Below are 24,197 nucleotides of genomic sequence, written 5' to 3' on the forward strand. Positions count from 1 at the left end.
AAGTGTGCACACGTGCATTGTCTTGATGGAACAGCACTTTTTTCTTCGCCAAATGCGGCCGTTTTTGTTTCAAGTCAACGTCGAATCTGTCCAAAAGCTTTGAATAATATTCTCCGGTGATTCTTTTACCTTTCTCGAGGTAATCAATGTGAATGACACCGCGTGCATCCCAAAAAACTGTGGCCATGACCTTGTTGGCTGACAGATTCCGTTTGCCCTTCTTTGGTCCACGTTCACCCCGAGCAACCCACTGTTTCGATTGTTCCTTGGTCTCTGGCGTGTTGTGATGGATCCATGTTTCGTCCACAGTAACAAAACGGCGCAAAAATTCGGTTGAACATCGCTAAATACTCTTTTGAAGTTGTCACACGATTGCGCTTATGGTCGAGTGTGAGCAATCGCGGCACCCATCTCGCGGAGAGTTTTCTCATGTCCAAATATTGGTGTAAAATATGATTTACCCGTTCAGTTGAGATACCTATAGCATGAGTCAACTCACGCACTTTCATTCTCCGATCATCCAATATCATTTCATGGATTTTATCGACGATTTCCGGCGTGATCACTTCTTTTGGACGACCTAAACGTTCGGCGTCACTAGAGCTGGTACGACCACAACGGAACTCTGTAAACCACTTCTTTACCATTGAAATTGATGGTGCCGAGTCCCCGTAGTATTTATCAAGCTTTTTCTTTGTTTCAGTGATGGTTTTTTTACGTAAAAAGTAATGCTTAATCAGCACACGAAATTCACTTTTTCCATTTTCGTAAAAATTCACGAGGTTGTCTGCATTGAATGGCTATCAAACACCAACTGCATGACGTAGCTTGCTCAAAATTTGACAGTTGCCCACTAATAGATTACAGTTGACGGCAGCACTGTTGCATTTGGAATAACTGCGCGGGAAATTCAAAAAGTCACTGACTTATCAAACCGCCCTCGTATTTATAATACTAAATATAATCATATAGGTTTAGATAGCTCTAATCAGGTAAAGACCAGGAACTATTTAATTAATAGTGGTGGAGGGGGAATTTGCTATAAGTCCCAACGGAATACGTAATACAAACATAAAAACCATGGCCTGCATTGGAAAAGAATTGCCTAAATCCCGAAACATGCAATTTGAAATGGGCCCTTGTATCATTATTAAACTAGCAGCCCGGCTGACTACTTTATTTTGAACCGATTCGGCGTAAAAACCGATTTGTTCGACTTATTTCAAACAAGTTATGGTGATTTTTTTACAAAATGGTATCTAAATTATTATAATTACTTTTAATCAAGTGTCCAAATTATTTATAATAAGTATCTCCATGGAATTATGTTGAAATTGTTGTTTTATGTTGCAATCATTAAATAAATTCTACGACCTCAAGGAATCGATTAGACTAAATGAAAATCCAATAACAACACTTTGTTACATATTTATTTTGAGGCTAAAATTACTTAACTAACACACAGTAACATTGTTATTTCTCCCTGTAATTATGTATTTTTTAAAACTAAACAAATAAAAAAATAAATTTTAAAAGACAATAAGCTTTTTGTTCTCACTATAAATGTAAGTAGATTTGAGTGTGCAATAAAGTGACTGAACTAAACTCTTTGGCCGCCTGGGCTATAAAGTTTTAGTCACTCTAAAACCAAACAAAGAAGAGAAAATATTCAAACAATGGAAAGAATACCACGATGTGCATAACCCATACCAAAATAAAGGTATCCTAATTAAGTTGAAAGACATTATTACGTAAGATGTCAAGATGGCTACATTAAAAAAGTGATGTCTTAAAGGTAGCAGGGCTTGGTGAGAGTGGATCCGAAGATGGTGCTGATGGCGCTGATGGTGGTCGCCACGCCGCCCACCACGCCCACCGCGATCACCTCCCAGCACACCATCTTCATCCATCCTGGAGTTTCACTGGAATACGTCCAACATATTTTATTTTCTAAGCCAGTCACACCACAAAGGACAATAGGGAAATAAATATAAGCTTCAAGAATGTTTGTACGGGTTACGGGACTACCTAGGGCACTATTTAAGTTGTGAGCCTCGACAACATAACGTGTTGTTAGACGACATCTGTACCTCTAGTAGGAAAAACTTTCGAGTTCGTTTCGTTGCGTATTCAAAGTGTCATCGAAAAATTTTGTATGAAAAATTAAACAGCGCCCCCTAGGGCGGCTATAATATAGGGGGCGCTGTTTAATTTTTCATACAAAATTTTTCGATGACACTTTGAATACGCAACGAAACGAACTCGAAAGTTTTTCCTACTAGAGGTACTGATACTTTTAATGAAAAGTTTGACATTTTTGACTACAACCTTATTCAAAACTTTTTATCATTTGAGCACGTTTTGTATTATTATAGCCTGACCAGGAACATAAAAACCCTCGCCATGTTGCGGAAAACTAATGGTACTAATTTCTTTTAATGGCAACAGTAACTGAAAACTTCATTGTCATGTCACCTTGCATGTCAGTCTATTGCTGTCAAAGTGTAAACAAACTTTATTTTAAATGTGCGCAATTGATTTTGTGAATAAAATTGCTAAAATCTTTTTATAGTCGTGAAAGAAAAGTGGTTCACAATGTGTTAAAGTATTTGTCGAATAGAAATATTAAGGGTTCGGACAATATTTTCATTGAATAATGTTTCCGACAAAGGTTGTCAAATTGACTGACATGTTTATCGTATAGTACAGTCCACTATGAAAATTAGTTGTGGTTCGTTTCAAATACCTATTTTGAAGTTTTTTGTCACTTTCTAAGTGTTGAATTTTATGGAATTGGGAAAGATGCCGTGTGGTGACGGCAGAGTATGCCGTGTGGTGACGGCAGAGTAGAATACATTTGTCACCAACCCCTACTCTTCCCGCGGGTGTCGTAAGAGGCGACTTAGGGACTACACATCAAACAGAGAATGGGCAGCAGCGCTCTCTGAAAAACATCAATCTTTTAAACTGCGATCTCCAACCCGCCTGCCTAGCGTGGAGATTATGGCAAAACCCTCCACTATAGTGGAGGAGGCTCATAGTCCAGCAGTGGACTGTAAAGGGCTGTTGATGATGATGATGATGGGAAAGAAGTACCGAGTTTCAAGCGTTCATGAGCAGACATTGCAGTTGAATATTCAAGTTCTGAATTTGATTATTGATGAATAATAAAATAAATCCTACTAACTCGATTGATGGTTTCATTTAATTTATTTAAACCAGGTTACCTATAATAATATTTTTTCGTTAATTTATGAAAATATAAAATTAGCCCGTAATCCTGAATCCTGATACATAAAGTTAATAGCCTATTAATTTAACACAGGTACGACTGTACTCAGTGTTGCACTATGAAATGCAATTGTCGCGCCTCTATGCCAGGGTTTTTATGTTCCTGGTCAGGCTATAACATTGAATTGAAAATTATCTTGACTACAAAAACATGGAATTGACTTGCGGAAATTTTCGCGCGACTATTTATTATGACTTTCGACGTGGTTAATCAATACAAAACTGAAGCGGTCAGTTAAATTTCACTTTTGGTGATAAAGATCTATCCTTTACCATTGTAAAACGCTAGTTTAAGAAGTATAATATTGTATGTCATTGGCTCACCAGTGAACTTTGCGAAAGTCGTCCAAAATGACTAATAGTGGCGGAAAACATTAATGTTGTCAGAAAAATGGAAGAGAAATCTCGTCATATGATATATCGTAGGATTGAGATAATCCTAGTCATTAATTCCACTAGCAGTAATAAAATATTGTATGACCATATTATGGTTAATACGTTTTTTTCTCGCTGGATGTCACAAAATTTTTCAAACGCTCAATAGGACGCTTGTGTCGTTTAATCCTTGGAAATGTTTGATAAATACGTTTAAAAAGCTGTAAAAGCCGTTTTTAAAATTGTGACAGTTGACGAATTAAGGATCTATGCATAATGATCCTGAAAATAAACAGCTATCGACTATGGAGGTGTTTTAAGATGAACCAATTCCAACAAAAGTCCCATGCGCTCGGAACACTTTGAAACTTACGGTCGCCTATTTTTCCGAAATATCCGATTATATGACAGAAACGTTACTAGAGAAATTTAGAATGGTTAATTTTTAATAGTAAACAGCCACTTTTTTTCCAAAAGTCTTCAGTTTAATAAAGGAAACTGACCAGCATAGTCGAATCGCCATTCGTGACGAAAATGTGAGCTTTTACACGTCTCGTCAAACAACTGACTATTTGAACACTCAAAATATGAAATAAACAGGTCCAACGCTACAAAATTCTTGCTTGGAATCTAAACACTTCTTTTGGTACCCATATATTAAAATTAAACGCGTGAACAGCGATTTATGTAGCCAGAAGCAACTGTCGGTGCGGTCATAAACCATGCTTTGGAGGTGCCTCAAGCTGGGTGGAAAAAATGCTATGAAAAGTATTTCAGACACATTAAAAAGTACATAAATCATGAAAGACAATACCAATAAACGCAATCAATACCATTTTAATAATAAACTACTTTGTTTTCATAGTTAGGCTCACAACTTAAATAGTGTCCCACGTATTCCCACCTCCTCGTTTTCACCACTGCAACCCCTGTTCTGTGTAGCCAAGATCTACAGCTTGACCGCCAATAAAAACCCAACCAATGAAGGCCAAGTTCACCCCGGGCAAAAGTTATACTTTCATTGGACTCGCAACGATTTTATTTAGAAGAATATATATTTACTCATAAGAGGAGTTCGAAATTATGAATCGATTTCGATCTCAAGATCAAAGCAGACTTGTACAGGGCAGATATTCTTACATCGGTTTTTGTCCTTCGGCTCGTGATTGCTTGATCAAGTTCAGGTAGCAATATGAGGGCAGGATAAACGTGAGCAGGGCCACGCTGGTACCGCCCACCAGCGCCAGGATCTTGTCGAAGCGAGGGATGCTCTCACCGATGAACAGGAGGCCCGCCATTATCGACAGGCGGACGGCGAAGCGCCAGCCAGTAGACTCTGCAACGATTGGAACTCATTAGGTTGCTTGCTCAAGAATGGTGCCACCAGAAAGATAGGTAGTTGAAGAGGAAGGGCAAAATAGCTGGAGTGATAATATAGATTAAGGAATTGCATGACCTTATTCCATCGCCTCTTTCATCTTTGGAGAACCAGACCCAAACTAGCACGTTGTCATCATTCCACCAGCCGCGGAGCCGCCTGCACAAAGGGTCTGCAGAGAAAAGCTAATAACTGGAATTCACAGCGTGGCGAACAGTGGCGACTTGATCTGGCCAAAACAAGTGTGAATGTCGGTCATTCTAGTTCATTTGCTCATCCTTATTGAAAGGCGCTATCCCTGAGAAAGCTGCCAAAGCTTTTGACGCATCTCCAATGTCCACCACCAAAACTATGACCTCAAAAACATACCCCTGGGCACGTTGTAGAGCTCCTCCATCTCTTGGCAGACAGGGTTGATGAGGATCATGAAGGCGGCCAAGAGGTGCAGCGCCATGAGGATGTTGCCGACGAGTTTGAGGGGCGTGTCCTTTAGCGACGCCGCCACGTTGGGCGCCACGCTCTCGCCGAACACCGCGTACCCGCCGATCGCGATGGGCAAGTACAATAGGAGGATTGCTGGGAGAGTTAAGGATAAACTATACCATTATTATTGATCCCATAGTTAACTACTTCTTCGCTCCTTGATTGTGATGCCTGAACATACAGAGCGTTGCCAGAAAATAGTGTCATGCTAAGATCAGGAAATAAAATATCTCGGGACATGCGCTTGACATGCATACTCGTACATTCCCAAAGTGTACTGCATTGCATAGCAGCCTAGTAAGTAATTATAACCTTGGTTGCAATCTAGGCGTTATCACGGTTAGTAAATTAATGACACAAAGTGTACTCTGCTAGTGGTTTATGTTTACGAGGTAACCTTGTTAATGAACTAAACTAAAACTTAGTCTACATTATAAAAAGATGCAGCTGTATGCAACTTGTAAGTATTAGTGGGTAATTGAGTAAGTACTTTCATAAAATGGTGCAGATTTACTAAGCGTGTTGCTAAGACATTATGGCGTACATTTCCTTAGTATGTTGTTGGAACCTATTTCTAATAAACAATATTGTATTTATTTTAATCTTCATGCGCTAAAAACTAATAAGTTTGTTAGTAATTTGGTACTTTCTTGAAGGGTAAGGCTTAAGCAATTTGATTAGTAGTTTAAATATTTCAAAAAGCTGATTGATTAGTAATTAAGTGTTCTCACAATATGATGTTAATGCAGTAGTGGGGTTATCAAATTTAAGTTGTCTTGTGTTGTTAAATACATTGTTTAGTGTATGTAATTAGTGGTAAAGAATAATGGTGCTATAATCAAATACATATATTTGTTACCTAATGGGGCATGGGCAATGGGGAAGTTAAGCACTTGTTTAGTTAGCAATTAACTTATTGTTAAGAACGCCAAAGTGGTCTTGTTAGTCTTTAAGTAATACATTTAGGCTGGGTTGCACCATCTAACTTTAACCGTGACTAAACGATAACCGGTGTATTTTGTATGAAGTTTGACACATTTTTGACGTTTGTTAAAGTCAAAGTAAGATGGTGCAACCCAACCTTAGTACGTTTAACGTTTGGTTAGTGGTTAAGTACATAATATTAAGAGTATTTAGCGTGCCGCTGGCTGGATGGTCTTATTAGTTATTAAGTACATATTTAGTGCCACTGGATGGTCTTGTTAGTTATTAAGTACACATTTAGCGTGCCGCTGGCTGGATGGTCTTGTTAGTTATTAAGTACATTTTACTGTGCCGCTGGATGGTCTTGTTAGTTAGTTATTAAGTACACATTTAGTGTGCCGCTGGACTAGTCTTGTTAGTTGTTAAGTACATATTTTGTGTGCTGCTGGACTAGTCTTATTAGTTGGTACATATTTAGCGTGCCGCTGGATGGTCTTGTTAGTTAATTAAGTACATATTTAGTGTGCCGCTGGATGGTCTTGTTAGTTATTAAGTATACATTTAGCGTGCCGCTGAATGGTCTTGTTAATTATTAAGTACACAATTAGCGTGCCGCTAGATGGTCTTGTTAGTTATTAAGTACTTAGTGTTCCGCTGGAGATTCTTCTTAGTTGTTAAGTACCTATTTATCATGCCGCTGGAAAGTCTTGTTAGTAGTTTAGTACATACTAGCGGCCGCCCGCGAATTCGTACGCGTGGAGCCCGTTTTACCCCCTTAGAGGTGGAGTTTCGTGAAATCCTTTCATCATAACATCTACCTGCATGCCAAATTTCAGCCCGATCCGTCCAGTGGTTTGGGCTGTGCGTTGATAGATCACTATGTCAGTCAGTCAGTCACCTTTGAGTTATATATTGTTAAGATTTAGTGTGCCGCTGGACTAGTCTTGTTAGTTAATAAGTACATTTAGCGTGCCGCTGCATGGTCTCGTTAGTTAATAAGTACATATTTGATGTGCCGTTGGATGGTCTTGTTAGTTGTTAAGTATATATTTAGTGTGCCGCTGGACTAGTCTTGTTAGTTAATAAGTACATTTAGCGTGCCGCTGGATGGTCTTGTTAGATATTAAGTACATATTTAGTGTGCCGCTGGATGGTCTTGTTAGTTGTTAAGTACATATAATTATTTAGTTTGCCGCTGGACTAGTGTTGTTAGTTAATAAGTACATATTTAGCGTGCCGCTGGATGGTCTTATTAGATATTAAGTACATATTTAGTGTGCCGCTGGATGGTCTTGTTAGTTATTAAGTACATATTTTAGTGGGCCGCCGAATATTCTGGTTAGTTGTTAAGTACATATTTAGTGTGCCGCATTAGTAGTCTTATAGTAATTATTTAGATTTAGACTTTGATGAGAGCCGCATAGCCTCAAGAATTGGTAAAGTTATGTGACAGTAAGCGAAGCACACAGCTCGTAGAAATGACGGCCGTTGTGGCAGAAAAATTTTCGAGTGGAGCGAATAATGTAATGCAGACCGACGATCTAGAGAAGGTCGCAGGAAGCCCCTGGATGCGGGCAGCGCAGACCTGGGCTTGTCTTATTAGTACTTAAGTACTGTGCCGTATTAATTGACTTATTTATTAATAAAGTGCATTTAGTATGCCGCAAGAGCTTTCTTATTACTAGTTAAGTACTTAGCATGCCACTAGATTAGTCTTGTTAGTAATTAAGTAGATACTAAGCATGTCGCTGTATTAGTGTTGCTAGTAATTATATAGGTATATATTTACTGTGCCGTCTGTACCGCAAGGGCCTAGGGTAGTTTAAGTACATTTACTACATTTGGCGTTGGATCAGCATGATTAACGATTCCGTCCACCTTCTACAGTGAGTCCATTCCAACCTCACCAGTGCAGCATACGGAAATAAGAGATATAATAAATAATAATAATACAGATCCTTGGACATTTTACACTACGCTTCTAGTCCCAAACTAAGCAAAGCTTTACTATGTAATAGTAGTAATAGATGCGTGTATGATCAAAATCTGTGAGTCTACTCCCCAAAAACACTTTGATTCTAGCTCTGTTTTTACCTTTTACATGTCTCAGAATTCTAGGACTGTAAACGAGACAGATCTTAAACCCGAGAATGTCGAAATCACTTTAAATAACTATTTTGGTTAGTCTAGTTTAGTCTAAAACGATACTTTTAAATCCTGATTGGTAGGGTTCTTTTCCCACCACCATCCTTTGCCAATCGAAGAAAAAACTCACCGATAAAGCTCCACTGAAGACTCTTACTGAACTTGCTCTTATCGGCCATGTCGTTCTGGATGGTGGGGAAGGTGGAGGCGCCGCCAAATGCGAACATGATGGTGCCGAAGGCCAGGAAGAAGTCCTCGAAGCCATGGATGCCGAGGCGGAACACGAAGGGCCGCACCTCGCTCATCATCTGGATGAAGTACAGCGCGCACGCCAGCACCGTGGCGCCCAAAGCCACCACGCCGATGAAGCTGAGCAAAGTTATAACAAATATTGTTAGCTAGAGTCACAATAACTTATCTAGCAACTAGCTAGATGGATTCCCACGATGAGTCTCTTTTAATCTTGAAATATCATCAATATATCGAATACCGAATCTCTTGCAATGCAAGTGTATTCATATGGTCAATAACACTGCCCACTACAGCTAGGTCCTGTACTCACGAGAAGTCCCTCGGAGTTCCGAAGAGCATGAGCGGGGTCATGGCGCCGGCCACGATGAGGTACCAGGAGCAGAAGGTCACGGCGGGGATGAGCGAGTGCAGCACCTGCTCGATGATTTGCGCCGCCAGCAGCAGGTACACCACGGCCGCGCCGAACAGCGTCACCGTCACCGCCATCGACACTATCACGCTGGTGGGAAATTAACGCGTGTGATTTGAGTAGGCGCTCCAAACAAGTCAATTGACATAGTTTTGTTGAGATATCAAAACGCACCACAATCTTGCAAACCAAAAAAATCTGGGGACGTCACTTTTCTGCCAACTTAATTGATTAACTTCAAAGTTGCTCATCATGTAGCAACTCGATTTTCAAGGCTAGATTAGTGTATTTTTTTGTGTCTTGATTTGGTTAATGGTGTCAGCTACCCTGGTCAGTACCCTGGTTGGTGGACTCAGTGGACATCATACAACTATAATATAACCAGTCTAAGGGAACTAGGGATGACTTTATTGGAATACTGACAACCTGCTGCCATTTCCGAGCCAGTAGACGTAGATGGTGATGAGCCGGATTCTTCCTTTTTTCAAAGTTATCTTTCTTTGTGCAGTAGAGATTTCGAGTGAAGCAAATTGTAGGTTTGAATCCTGATTCGTCCGTAAGAGGAAATATTTACTGCGGAACGTGTGTGCACTTGAATCTGTTATAGCGATACGATTAAGGTGCGCGCACGCTCAACGCAAAATATTTCAATGGCTGCCTTTAGTTTTTGCGATCTGTGCATGGCTGTCATCATATGTTGTCCCAAGGGAATTTGGAGCTCCGACTGAAAAAGGATTCTTCCGAAAACTAAATTACCAAATTCCATTCGAGTGTACCTACCTCCATGTCCTGCCCAGCGCCTGGTCAGCGATGATGGCGTAAGGGTTCCTCTTCCGGCTCCTCATCTCAGGGTCGCGGCCCTCGATGATGGACCAGCAGTCGCCGAGCCGCTTGCCGCTGAAGGCCGCGATGGCGCACATCCCGATGATGATGGGCACACCAACCCAACCTGAAAAATAAAGACACAAATACGTCACGACTCGTTATATCAGAGTTTGCATTGTGGACGTTTCAACTGTTCACAGAATCATGAAAGGCGTTACTAGGGTTTAGAGTAGCACATAATGTAGTTAGAGCAACTTTTAATGTGGTGAGTCTGTGATTTCAATGTTAAAAGTCCGCCTTATTACTATAGAGTTGACTCTATCTAATTATTCGTCGTTTCGACACAGATGAACATCTTGACGACCATCTAAACAGGTTTGAGCAATTGGAAATAGTTTGGCTTACTTAACACGAAATAGTAAAAAAATACCTATTTACATAACCTACTACCTACTCTAGTACTTGCGATTGTATGTAGATAATAATACTAAACGAAACCAAAATATTTTAGTAGAAATTGTTTTATCATTCTTCTACATCGTGTCGATGTCGATGGATATTTATGCCGAATCCGCTCCAGTCCAGAAGCTTGAAAACATCTTCCAGGGCGGTGGTGAACAGTTTCGGAGATATGACATCTCCCTGTCTCACCCCTCGCTGCAACTGGATAGGTTTCGAGTTCTGATCCTGGAGGCGGACCGACATTGTGGCGTTTTCGTACAAGCCCTTCAGCGCTTCGATGTATCTATAGTCAATTTGGCACCGTTGGAGAGACTGTAGCACTGCCCAGGTCTCGATCGAGTCGAAGGCTTTTTCATAGTCCACAAACGCCAGACAAAGTGGCTGATTATACTCCTCGGTCTTCTGTATAATCTGCCGTAGCGTATGTATGTGGTCTATCATGGTACTAAAGCCTTTTCGAAAACCGGCTTGTTCGAGAGGCTGGAAGTCGTCGAGCCTGCGTGCGAGACGATTCGTGATGACTCTCGAAAACAGCTTGTAGACATGGCTAAGAAGTGAGATGGGTCTATAATTTTTCAACAAGGTTTTGTCGCCTTTTTTGAAAAAAAGTATCACCACACTTCTGTGCCATGCCGTAGGCGTTATTCCCTCATGTATGACGGAATCGAACAGCCTCTGAAGAGCCTTTAGTACCGGCGTTCCGCCTGCTTTCAGAAGCTCAGCCGTGATTCCATCATCACCCGGTGCCTTGTTGTTTTTCAGCTGTTTGAGAGCCATTCTAATCTCGTACAGGCTGACGTCCGGGATATCTTCGGTGTAGTGTCGGGTCAGTCTAGCTCTTGGGTCTTCGGCTAGATTTGTGACAGGTGTACGTACACTCGTGTATAATTGTCCGTAGAACTTCTCAACCTCTTCCAATAACTCAGGCCCCGACGAGATGTCTCTGCCATCCTCGGTCTTCAGCTTGGTCAGTTGACTTTGGCCAACAGACAGATCCCTAGCGAACACTTTAGAGCCTTCGGCATAAATATCAACGGCGAGTATATCACCCACCTTCGTTTCGCGGACGATATTGTAGTCATGGCTGAGACCGTGGAGGACCTAAACACAATGCTCGATGGCCTCAGTAGAGCCTCTCAACAAGTGGGTCTTAAAATGAACATGGACAAGACAAAAATTATGTCAAATGCCCGTGTTGTACCCACTCCTCTGAAGGTTGGAGACACTACACTCGAAGTTGTTGACAATTATGTATACCTGGGACAAACAGTCCAGTTAGGTAGGTCCAACTTCGAGAAAGAGGTTAATCGTCGAATCCAACTCGGCTGGGCAGCGTTCGGGAAGCTTCGCGAAATTCTCACGTCCGTAATACCGCAGTGTCTCAAGTCAAAAGTATTTGACCAGTGTGTGTTGCCAGTGATGGTGTATGGCTCTGAGACGTGGTCGCTTACTATGGGCCTCATAAGAAGGCTCAAGGTCACCCAAAGAGCGATGGTGGAGCATGCTATGCTCGGAGTTTCCCTGCGTGATCGAATCCGAAATGAGGAGATCCGTAGGAGAACCAGAGTGACTGACATAGCCCGCAGAATCGCTAAAATCAAGTGGCAGTGGGCGGGGCACATAGCTCGAAGAGCTGATGGCCGCTGGGGCAGGAAAGTTCTTGAGTGGCGACCACGAGCTGGAAGACGTAGCGTGGGTAGGCCTCCCACTAGGTGGACCGACGATCTGGTGAAGGTCGCGGGAAGTACCTGGATGCAAGCGGCGCAGGACCGGTCTTTGTGGAAATCCTTGGGGGAGGCCTTTGTCCAGCAGTGGACGTCTTTCGGCTGAAACGACGACGACATCGTGTCGACAACAAAACTCCGCTACAAGAGTGGCACTGTCAGCAGCAGTGGGAATATAGTTCCCACCATATTTTGAGCCTTATTCGCTTGTCTTAAGGTCCAAAAACAATGAAAATTTTGATTATGTTATGACTGTTAAATGATTAAAACATCCTATCATTGATGATGAAAAATGGACAACTCAAAAGATTCGTAAAAGATTATAATTATGTAGTTAATTAGTAGTACGAGTAAATTGTCAATTGATATTTTCAAGGGTTATTTGAAGGACTTTAAGCGAGTTTATGTTCTAAAACGTACCTACGTAGGTATAGGTAGTTGAAACTGCAACTGATTGAATCCAAATTGCACCATGTAATGGTCCGTGCCTCAATTTGTTCACACAGCGCATCAAGATGATTGGCTTCAACTGCCCTATTGTGGCTTAACAAGGACGCAGATGTCAATAACAATATGCGAGCTATTCCTGTACTCCCGGCTCAGGCAGGCAGATTCCTACCATGTAGTGCAATATCTACTTGAGATTCTACCCTATTTGCAAAGGCGAACTTGATGACTAGCCTAAACTACGAGTGAATTAGATAAATCAAAGGTTAAATCTACATTTAATCTTTTGCTCTACATTTTGTCTTTCCTAGCCCTCGCTTCATTGCCTTATTCAAGACCATCCCTGCAACCTCCGTAGTGCAGTGGTTCGAGAACCACTCTTTTTGTTCGACTTCTTCGCACAGTTAAGATGGAGTACTTAATTGTTTGGTTAGGCTCCGTTACTCACTCAACTTTGAAACCATCTTTGAACCTTACGAATTGTGACACAAGCAAGAGTTAGCCTACTCTCAGTCGTAAAATTTTGTCCAGATGATTAGGTACCATTTGTATGAAGAATACTTATTTTAAAAAACAAATAGGTAACAAAATTAGTTAAATATATTATTATTAAAACATAAAAAATCGTTAACCGGCCCCATTAAAATGTTTGTTTAACATTCATAGTGAATTAGACAAAAACAATAAAATTCCGAACTGGTTTCGAGCTGTTGGCCACGGTGTCGTTACAACCAGTTTTCTAAATGTGGAGTGATGCCTATTAATAACGCAACTATACCCGAAACTAGCGTCGTGTGTTTTCACCCAAGTTGAATAAACTAAAGGCGTTATAATCCAATTAATCAAATTAAATACCTATGGCTAAAAGTATTAAAGCAGTAAGGCAGGCAAGATAAGACAAGGGTCACTCTCTTTTCTTCTACTTTAAATAAAATAAAACCTTTTCATTGTTACATTTTAACTACTATTAGAAGTTTTACTTAGAGTGTGCCTGTAGTAATTATTAACTATTTGTCTTTACGAAGGAAGCACTTTTTGTTCGATGCTGTTGCGATGTGATGTGGTCAGTGGTGTAGGTTCAAACTCTCAGAAGTTAAACCGGTCCCAAAAATAGACTTGATAAGTAAAAAACTATGCTGAGCACTCATTATTACGTGATTGGGCCGAAGGTAACGAAATATGGAATCTTGTTGGTGTAGGTTGGAAATCAAAAACAATTTTAATCTGCGTTTTCTTATCCAAAATGTTGATAAGCCCTTGGTTTTGTATCACTGTGCACTGATGAGTGACATGATAGTTATTATCCTTTCTGTATGCTGTTAAGTTTTAACAAATTAATATTGATATCAACTAACATCTTCATCCGCCATACTTTGTGTTACCTACTAAACAACAGCGGTTGTGGGTTCATATCTCTTGAGGGACAGAATGTAAGCATCATAACCAAAGTTTTGGACGTTTATCTATCAACTTATCTAGAATGTATGTACGAGTATGTGATTTATGTTATACAGGGTGTCCCAGATGGGTGAATCAAACTGATAGGGGAGGTAGTTCTACTAACACAAAAAAAAAATTTTTTTTTTAAAGTGAAAATAAATCAGCTTTGCCTATGTATTTGGCTATAATTGCTGCGTTTGGAGTTTATTTGTTATGGAGTTTATTAATACTACGAAGACATGTTTATTGAAATGCATAAGCGTTCCCAGAAGGAAAAAAACATAATCATCAGCGGAATAAGCGAATTACAATCTAAGAACGCCGAAGAACGTCGCAAATATGATACAAATGAAGTTAAAAATGTCCTCAGGACCATTAGCCCACAGGACTATGACCTACTTAAAACAATTAGACTTGGTAAATACAACCCTGACAAACATCGGGCAATAAAAGTATTCTTCGCGACGGCAGAAACGGCCAAATCAATATTGCGAAATAAATCGAGTATCACCTCAGACAAAATTAAAATCTACTGCGATGAAACTCCTCATCAGAAAAATATATGCGAGTGGATGGTGGCGAAAAGGATATCACAATAAAATTTTATGATGGAGTTCCTAGAATCATCCAACTACAGCCAAAAAACTAACAACATCCAACAGTCCTTCAGAAGATCAAGACATTAACTACGTAACTTACAATATCACCAACAATTACGGTAACTTAGTGCAAAACCATAAAGCATTGAAACTCTTGTATGCTAATGCATGTAGTATTGTAAAGAAAGGGAAATTAGATGAGTTAAAATGCATTTTGAGAGCTGTTACAAGTATAGTTCACGTGGTTGTACTGACTGAAACCTGGATCAAAACAGAATCTGAAGCCAAAAGCCTGATGTTACCTAACTATGTGCATTATTATAACTTTAGAGAATCATCAAGGGGGGGTGAAGTATCTATTTTCGTACACAACTCATTAAAACACCACTGCACCGACGACGTAATCAAGGATGACAATCATTATCTGTATGTTCACATAAACAAATTATCCTTAGACATCTGTGCTATATACAAGCCTGGAAGAACAAATGATACCGAGTTCCTGGACATTTTCACACAACAACTTTCCCAAAGAAGGAGATTATTGATAGTTGGTGATTTTAATTTCGACCTTATAAGACCGGACAAAGCGACCAAAACTTATAAAAGAACCCTGCGTGAAAATGGTATCTACATTTTAAACAACACTGATCCGAAATATTGTACAAGAGAAACACCACGGACGAAATCCACCCTTGACCATGTCTCCACTAACTTAACCAACCATAAATTTCACCTAACTATCATTGAGTCCGCAATGTCCGACCATAAACAAATATACTTGGAAATTGGAAATTACAAACCGCAAGTTAGGACCAAGATAAACTACCAAACTTTAAATTATGAGGCATTTTACAAAACTACCGAGGACACGCTTGTGAAGGCCTCAAATTCCGATTACGAATCCCTACAAAAGATACTCACTGACGCAATAGGCTCAATACTGGGACCATTGCTCTTTCTGATTTATATAAATGATCTACCTTTTTATTCAAAGGACCTTTGTGAGATAGTATTATTTGCTGATGACACTTCTTTAATTTTTAAAACTGACAGGCGTCAGGAAATATTTGACGACGTGAATAATGCTCTTTCCAAAGTATTAGACTGGTTTACAACTAATAATTTGCTATTAAACGCAAAAAAAACTAAATGTTTAAAATTCACTATGCCTAATGTCAAACAAGTTAATACTAATATTACAGTAAATAATGAACGCATTGAACTGATAAACTCTACTGTCTTTCTAGGTATTACCCTAGACTGTAAATTACAATGGGGCCCCCATATTGCTGCCTTGGCGGGAAGACTTAGTTCAGCTGCCTTTGCGGTGAGAAAGATCAGAAACTTGACTGATGTTGAAACAGCAAGGCTTGTATATTTTAGTTATTTTCATAGTATTATGTCTTATGGTCTTTTACTGTGGGGCTCAGCAGCAGACATAGAATCAATTTTCATTTTACAGAAAAGAGCTGTCCGGGCAATATACGGTCTTAAACCACGTGACTCGCTTAGAGAAGTTTTTAAAGAAATCAATATATTGACTGTGGCTTCGCAATACATATTTGATAACATTATGTATGTCCGTAAACATATACATTTATTTACTAAGAAAAGTGACGTCCACTCATTTAACACGAGACATAAGAATAAACTTGCTGTTCCATCATTTAGGTTGCATAAGATAGGTAATTCATTCTTGGGGAAATGTATTACCATATTTAACAAAATACCACACAACCTTGTCGAATTGCCAATAAACAAATTTAAGATACATATAAAAAATACCCTTATGTCCAAAGGGTACTACAAGGTTCGAGACTATATTGATGACAAGGATGCGTGGTCAGTTCAGTCTGCACATATTTGATGTACTTAAATTTGACTATTCTTACCGTTAGATAATTCCTGGCAATAAGTGGTGACTGAGTTTGTTCCGGCGTTTCTTCTCAGCACTTGCCATATGTTTGTCTCGAAGCGCTGGTAGGGCCCAAAAGATAAGGAGACATGTAAAGTGCCCCATAAGGGCTACCTTTTTCTTTTTTTATTATTTTCTATTGACGTTCATAAGTGCCACTTGTGGTCTAAACTGAATAAATATTTTTGATTTTGATTTTGATTTTGAAATACAGAAAAACAAAATCACTAAAACAAAAATACAAAATCCAATAAGATCTGACTGGATTACTAAGGATATTATTGAAAGCATACACTCACGAAATCATGCATGGCGTAACAACAAAGAAAACCCAGATGACGAGGCGATAAAGGACGACTTTTTGAAGAAACGAAACGAAGTTACAAAACGGATCCAAAACGCAAAAAAAGCATATTACTATAAAGCTTTCGTACAATGTAAAGATAAACCTTTAAAGATGTGGAAACTAATAAACTCTCTAGCAAGTAACAAAGTTAAATCAAGCTCAGCTCCTTCTAAATTAGACACAAGTAACGGGCCAATAACAGACACTTTTGAGATTTGTAAAACTTTCAACAACTTTTTTGCAAGCATCGGGGCTATTTTAGCTGATAAAATTATCCAAAATATAAATATAACTACAAATACTAGTAACTACCCCCACTCCCGGCCATGCAGCCCAAACACCGACTCGCCAACCCCAGTTTTATCTCATCTAGAACCAGCTACAGAGGATGAAATTGCGAAAATTATAGATAATCTTAATCCAAACACCAGTACTGGTCTTGATGGGATTAGCTGTAAGGCAATAAAATGCGTTAAAAAATTAATTGTTGGAAATTTGATTGTTTGTATTAACAAGTGTCTTGAAAGTGGTTGCTTTCCCAACTCACTCAAACTGGCAAAAGTAAGCCCTATATTCAAATCTGGTAAAAAAACAGACCCAAGTAACTACCGCCCGATATCGGTATTGCCAATCATCTCTAAAATTTATGAAAAAGTTATTTACAGCAGGCTAAACGACTATCTCAATTCAATTGGTTTTATTTCCGATAAACAGTACGGCTTTCGAAGTAAATCTAATACACTTTCTGCTACTATCGATCTTGTAACCAAATTAAGGACAAACATTGACGAGAAGCGAATTGCTCTTGGCGTTTTCATTGACCTGAAAAAGGCTTTTGACACCATAAGTCATGACCTGCTCCTACAAAAACTATATAAAATCGGACTCAGAGGAAGTGCTCTGGCTATTTTTCGGTCTTATTTAACAAACAGACACCAAATTGTTAAGATTAACGACGTTCAAAGTACACCTCAGCCAATTACATTCGGAGTACCTCAGGGATCCATCCTGGGGCCGTTATTGTTCTTAATATACATAAACAACATCAATGACATTGGTCTGAAAGGTGACATTACACTATACGCGGATGACACGAGTCTTTTTTACTTCGGCACCAAAATAAACCCAATTATTCAAGAGGCACAAAAAGACTTAGACTCACTCAATTCTTGGTTGCAATCAAATTTACTTACGATCAATGTATCTAAAACAAATTATATCATTTTTAGTGCCAAAAACAAAGAAATCGAAAATCACCCAGCTTTAACCATTAACGACGAACACTTGACCAGAATATACTCAGAAAGGTACCTTGGACTAATACTTGACAATCGCTTAACATGGCAGCCTCACATAAACCAAGTTCGATCAAAATTATCTGCTCTGATATGTTCACTGCATGGCGTGGCAAATTGTTTCCCTCTTCCGGTTCGGTATTTGATTTACAACTCCATGGTCAAACCTCACCTCGACTATCTCATTGAAATATGGGGCACAGCTGCTAAAACCAACCTCAAAAAGTTACAAACAACGCAAAACAAACTAATTAAACTTCTTTTCCATTACGACTATTATACTTCCTCTGAAAAACTTTACAAAGATACAAAATTAATGTCCGTATCCCAGACCTACCTATATAATATATGTGTACTTGTACGAAAGATCCTCACTAAAGATATTCATTCAAAAATATCATTTACTAAAGTAGGACAATCAAGAAAAAATATAACTAGGCAAAACAACAATATTCTTTTGAAACCTTCCAGAACTAATTATGGTAAAAAAAGTATATTATATGAAGGAGCTCAGCAATATAATAAGCTACCCAAAAACATCAAAGAAATTCAGTCTTTTCCGTTTTTCAAAAAGATATTAAAGTTCCACATCCTCAAAGGTCCGCATAAAGGTCTTGATGGCAAGTGATCGCCTTCTACACCTGAGTCAAAAAGTGATACTTAATAAGGTCAATGTGTCTTGTTTTTTTTTCACGTCTACCGACGAATGTCTTGTGTTTGGTGAACAATTAAATCCGTGCGCCCTTAGTTTAAGATCTACCTACATTTATTTTATAAATAATTGAAATACCTTGTTTCTCATTTTAAGTGAAATGTACAATTTCTTTTGAGAAATAAATTCTTAAACCTGACATGATCGCTTCGTAGGGATAGTACATTAGTAGAGCTACCTCCCCTATCAGTTTGATTCACCCATTCTGGGACACCCTGTATGTAAGTAGATTAAGTAGTAGCTATTTGAAACAAATTATAATTATTGGCTGTACTTAGATCTAGACCTTGTTTGTGACAGTTAACTAGGAGAGAAGTAGGTAGGTGTTTTTGTAAAAAGTCGTACTTAAACAGATTCCAGAATACATTATTCAAGCGGAGCATACTATTCACTTTGACGTCGTCTCAAAGACAGAATAAAGGAACAAAAGTATTGTAAATATGTATAGGTACACAATAACAAACCCGAGACATGCGAGCAATATTTTAATAACTTTGAATACCTATTTTATCATAGGCTTTCTTGCAATGTCATAATATACCTACTATGCATGTAAAACGAAAACAAGATAAGTACCTACCTAATAAATAATGTAATGAGAGTTAGAATTGATTTTTTTTCTAAGATCAACGCGTAAGACATGATAATAATTCTGTTATGTGTTTCGCTGATTGCTAAAACATTACTTCTTAGTCCTAGAATAAAATTCAGTATTACCGACTCCCACATAAATGCTAAAAACGTTAAATAAGAAATGTGGAACAATGAAACTTGCCAAACAATGTTATCACTACTCAAACAGAAAGATACCGTCAGTGTCTTGCTGTACGACGACATCAGTATTTGATAGAGAACAGTACTTACAAATATTAATCAATATTATTAGCTCCAGGCGAAGGGTTTTCATTTCGGAAACTTTTTCTTAAAACACAATAACAATTAAGAAAACCAGCCACAAATAAAAGCATCAATAAAACATAGGTGCGTTATGTAGGTGATCAATGGCAAATCTCGTTAATCAATTTTAAAAATAGTTGTTTACGTTTGTTAGTTAGATTAATGGGTTAATAAGTAGTTAGTTAGGTAGTCATAACTTGAACTCTCCTCATCATCGTGGATTGAATAATCATTCGCTATATGCTTTAAAATTCGCTATAATTGCATTACTAATGATTCACAATTAACTAACCAAATAATTTTAATTGATTCGGACATTAAAACAATCGCATTAGCGGTTAAATGTTGTGTTAAATTAAATTGAAGCACCTCAGCATTGCAGTAAGTAACCGATTAAAAAACACAAGGCATTACATTCATACATCAAGCAGCCCGGCAGAAATTCATGAAATATGGTGATCATTTGGCTGATGCCGTCGGCATCGAGTGGAAAACAATAGGGTGCATATAATACCATAATCTTTGTTTCCGTTTCCGCCATGGAAGTTGCCGTGCCGACCATTGCAAAAACAACCAAAGTATTTACTTACCTAGTAACTAATACAGCCAATATCGACTTGACGTGGATGTGCCTAATGGCGCCAATTATATTGGTCAAGGCCCTAGCCTATGCCCCTAGCAAATCGATATTAATTTCAGTAAATGTATATTTGAAAATTCCTTGTGAAAATGTTGTTCTTTAAAAGTCGCTACATTATTAGTAAAGCAATTTGTAGAGACGCTATAGTTTCGTAGTTGTAGAGCTTCTTTTCTGGCATCTGACAAAGAATCCTAACAATTACACCAATTATAACTAATTCAATTAATCTTAAATAACTAATCAAGTAACAACTTTCGTCACATTTTCACACGCCTGTTCGAGAAGCCTGATAAGTATATGGTGTAAGCGAGAATAATGGTATATCCGCATACATGTTGACTAGATCTCGGTAGTCATTTAACTCCCAAAATTATCTTATTAGCTTTCAGAAACTAGGAGAGGCAGGTAGAGCCGAGTGACTACATTGCAACTTACTAGCTCTCTTCTACGGCACTATTCCTACCTCTCGTTCCCACCGCTGCAACCCTGTGTAGCCAGGATCAACTAGCTCTCTCCTAGTCAGTGTTTCTCTCAGTAGCCCTATATGCTGCCTCTGTTTCACTTGTGTGGCCTAACGCACGTGGCAGTGATCAGGTACTGCTCTCCACTTCTGCATACCTGCGTTACTGTCTCGGGAAGGAATCCACTCACCCGTCTTGACCAAAGCCCGTGTCAGTGCTGGCATTTCGCCCATGCAGGACTGCCGTCTGCTTCGCCGACAGCTCTGCGCTCGCAGTGCCTCCGCTGCCGCCTCCTTGATTGTCATATTCCTCTCCACTTCACCTGCATTACTGTCTCGAAAGGAATCCACTCACCCGTCTTGACCAGAGCCCGCGGGAGTGCCAGCACCCCGCTGCCAGCCATCTCGCCGGCGATCAGGAAGGCCGTCTGCTTCGCCGACAGCCCTGCGCTCGCGGCGCCTCCACCGCCTCCTCCTCCATTATCAGGTTCCTCGACAACCTATTCAAAAACTTTTCACTTTATACGAGTAAAAGAAAAGAAAAATATTAGTAACAGCTTTTCTTTAGTCGTTTGATCGCTTAGTCGCCCTAAGCTTAGTTGCTTGGCCAATTCCTGCAGATCCTGCAGCCTCAAGCAACAACAGTGCTTGCCACAGGATACGGCCAGGGGAACTATTCTGATATCACGAAATAAGCCGAGTAGCTGATGCCGAGACATTTTTTTGTGCGCGGTCTAATTCTTGTTTTTATATCAGTTTTTTATTGTTTCACGACGATATTTTATACCAATGCAATGTGTTCTCAATGTTTTAGCTTATTGTTTTATTCATTATCCTCGGATTTTTCCTTTTTGTTATTGGCATTTCAGCAAGCTTGAAAATCGATCAGTTTGGTGGTCATAATTATTATTATTTTAGAATGCTTTGAGATAGTGAACTAGTCGTATCACGATTTCTTCTTCTTCTTCTATCTTAAGAGTAGTAAACTTGTAGTAAGCAGAGGTTACAACTAGCTTTACTTTAGATGCATTCAGACTATCTATGTGCATTTTACAACTACCTACTTTTAAATGTAGGAAATCTATGATGATCAATTGATAATTCTTAAGGTGAAATATCATCGCCTGCGGCCCAGCAACAGACGGCCATAAACTTGAGAGGCTGCGCCCGCGCTGGACACACGATACCCTGCCCCTGCGACCATCAAAATGAATTCTATGCGTGTCAAATTACTGTTTATATTACTGCGCACATAACATTATTAACTACGATGGTTTTTACTTCACACGGTGTTTTTGAATTAACTATTCCAAATTCGCTGACTTAGTTTCGTTTAATTATGTATTAGTCTACAACATTTGGCAACAGAACTTTTCTTTTCCCTTGGTGGAAAATTTTTAGAATCAAAGTCTCTCTCGTTCCTTAGTGCGATTATAACCAAGGAAACAAAGAAGAAGATGAAGTAGTAGTGAACTAGTGTAGGTACACTACTTAGAACCTCTGCTCGACAATAAATCATTGTTAGAGCTGCCTAGATATTGAAAATTCCTTAAAAAAGACGTGTCAGTAAAATGTTATTAAATCGTCGATTAAGTGGTTTGGTCAAACTTGAATGCAGTCGAGCAAGTCTTGCGCAAGTTTAGGAAACTTTTCGTGGGAGGGACCCACACAAACAAACAAACTCTACGGAATGAGTTTTTAATGAGATTAAAATGGTAAAAAGGTATCGCTATGTATAGGTATCTTTGTAGCGGCATTCATCTAGCGCCTGCTGCCACAGAATATTAATAAGTACTACGCTAACTGCTTACTCTATGGCAGGAATATGTAGGTATATACATCGTATTTATTTACAAACATGTTAACATATATTACGACAAACGAAAAACAGGTACTTAGGGCCTGCTCTACCTTTAAAATGAAACAGTCGATTTGAATTAATTACTTCTAGTGCTTGATAACAAAGGTTTGTTATCACTTTATGTAAATAGTTATGAACAACAAAAGACTGAGGTACAAAAACAGGTAGAGCTCCTAAACAGTTTATCGCGGATGACATTTTTTTGTAATTTGTAGAAATGTAGCAGAAGAAGGAAGGAAACTCACATTGGTAGCGATCAGCGGCGTGGTTTCCGTGGCGCTGGAGGCGCTGCCGCCGGCCTGGGCCTCCGAGCTGGTGGTCTTCGACATGCTTCACGATGCTACAACAGACGACAGGCGTCATTATAACCACTAATGTAAGTATTATGGATTGTGTGAACCCGGCATCTTAGAAGAGCACCTCTATCTAACTCCTAAAGAATTTTATTACAATACAATTATTTTATAAGGATACGAATACGATTACATACATTTTAAATTAATTCTGGGTGCGCTACCTGTGACCTTCCACTTGACTCTACTTTTAGGAACTTAACACTGTCTCTAATTCAATTAGTAGAGCTTAACTGGTCGAAAATGTTATCATTTGAATAGATTCCATCACCAAACTAGTTATTGATAGCCGGACCGGTCGACCAATTTAGTGGGTAGGGGGACGACAACTGGCGCGATCGTTTAATTTCCTGTGCGTGGGTCAAGACTGGTTGGTCGTAGGGCTTCACTCACCGACACGAGCGGTCTCCGCGCGGCTGCAGGCTGGACTGGCTGGTGCCCGGCGCAGTGCAGGCGCGCGCGGCAGGCTCGCTCTCCGCTATGCTTATGGTTATTACCGCAAGACCACTGCTAGACCGCGTCGCGGTACCTACATGCGGTGTCACGGCAGAACACATCTGTGTTTGATAACTATGAACGAAAAGCCTACCTGATGTAGACATTTAATCAATGTAGAGACAAAAATTAGTAATTAACAATAAAATGAGGGAAAGTATGCCGGTTTTATAAACTTTTTCCTAGTTTTTTATAAGGGCAGATAATGTACCATCCTAGACTGCATCCCACTTAACACCAGGTCCAATTGTGGTCGAATACCTGCCTTGTTATGCATAAAAAAATGAAAATGTAGATGAATTCAAATACCGCGGCTGTAGTACTATTTGATACAAGTTAGTTTAGGTTTGTCGTGTAGTACGAGTAAGCCCGAATAGTACTCTACCGAGAAAGCCTATTCAGAGCTGGTTTGACTGCGAGCACACTGCACCAGCCGCGACTGCGCCGCTGCGCCAGCCTCCTCCGG

The 24,197-nt window shown here is 39.5% G+C and overlaps 1 protein-coding gene across 4 annotated transcripts; it reads right to left on the bottom strand.

Moving 5' to 3' along the window:
* Positions 1-1,412: 1,412 nt before the first annotated feature.
* On the bottom strand, positions 1,413-23,716 carry LOC135086995 (uncharacterized). 4 transcript variants are annotated; one of them, XM_063981849.1, is made up of 9 exons: positions 23,630-23,716; positions 23,129-23,223; positions 21,378-21,522; positions 10,038-10,206; positions 9,159-9,347; positions 8,727-8,965; positions 5,414-5,620; positions 4,807-5,002; positions 1,413-1,922 (listed from the first exon to the last, which is right to left on the bottom strand). In XM_063981849.1, exons 2-9 carry the CDS (start codon positions 23,210-23,212, stop codon positions 1,790-1,792), a joined length of 1,362 nt encoding a protein of 453 aa, XP_063837919.1. In that variant the 5' UTR covers positions 23,213-23,223; positions 23,630-23,716; the 3' UTR covers positions 1,413-1,789. The 4 variants fall into 4 exon arrangements, with proteins under 4 accessions (XP_063837919.1, XP_063837921.1, XP_063837920.1 ...); XM_063981851.1 differs by lacking the exon at positions 23,630-23,716 and adding an exon at positions 23,401-23,589; XM_063981850.1 differs by lacking the exon at positions 23,630-23,716 and adding an exon at positions 23,374-23,589.
* Positions 23,717-24,197: the final 481 nt, after the last annotated feature.

The sequence above is a fragment of the Ostrinia nubilalis genome, chromosome Z (assembly GCF_963855985.1).
Source record: "Ostrinia nubilalis chromosome Z, ilOstNubi1.1, whole genome shotgun sequence".
NCBI classification, from domain to species: Eukaryota; Metazoa; Arthropoda; class Insecta; order Lepidoptera; family Crambidae; genus Ostrinia; species Ostrinia nubilalis.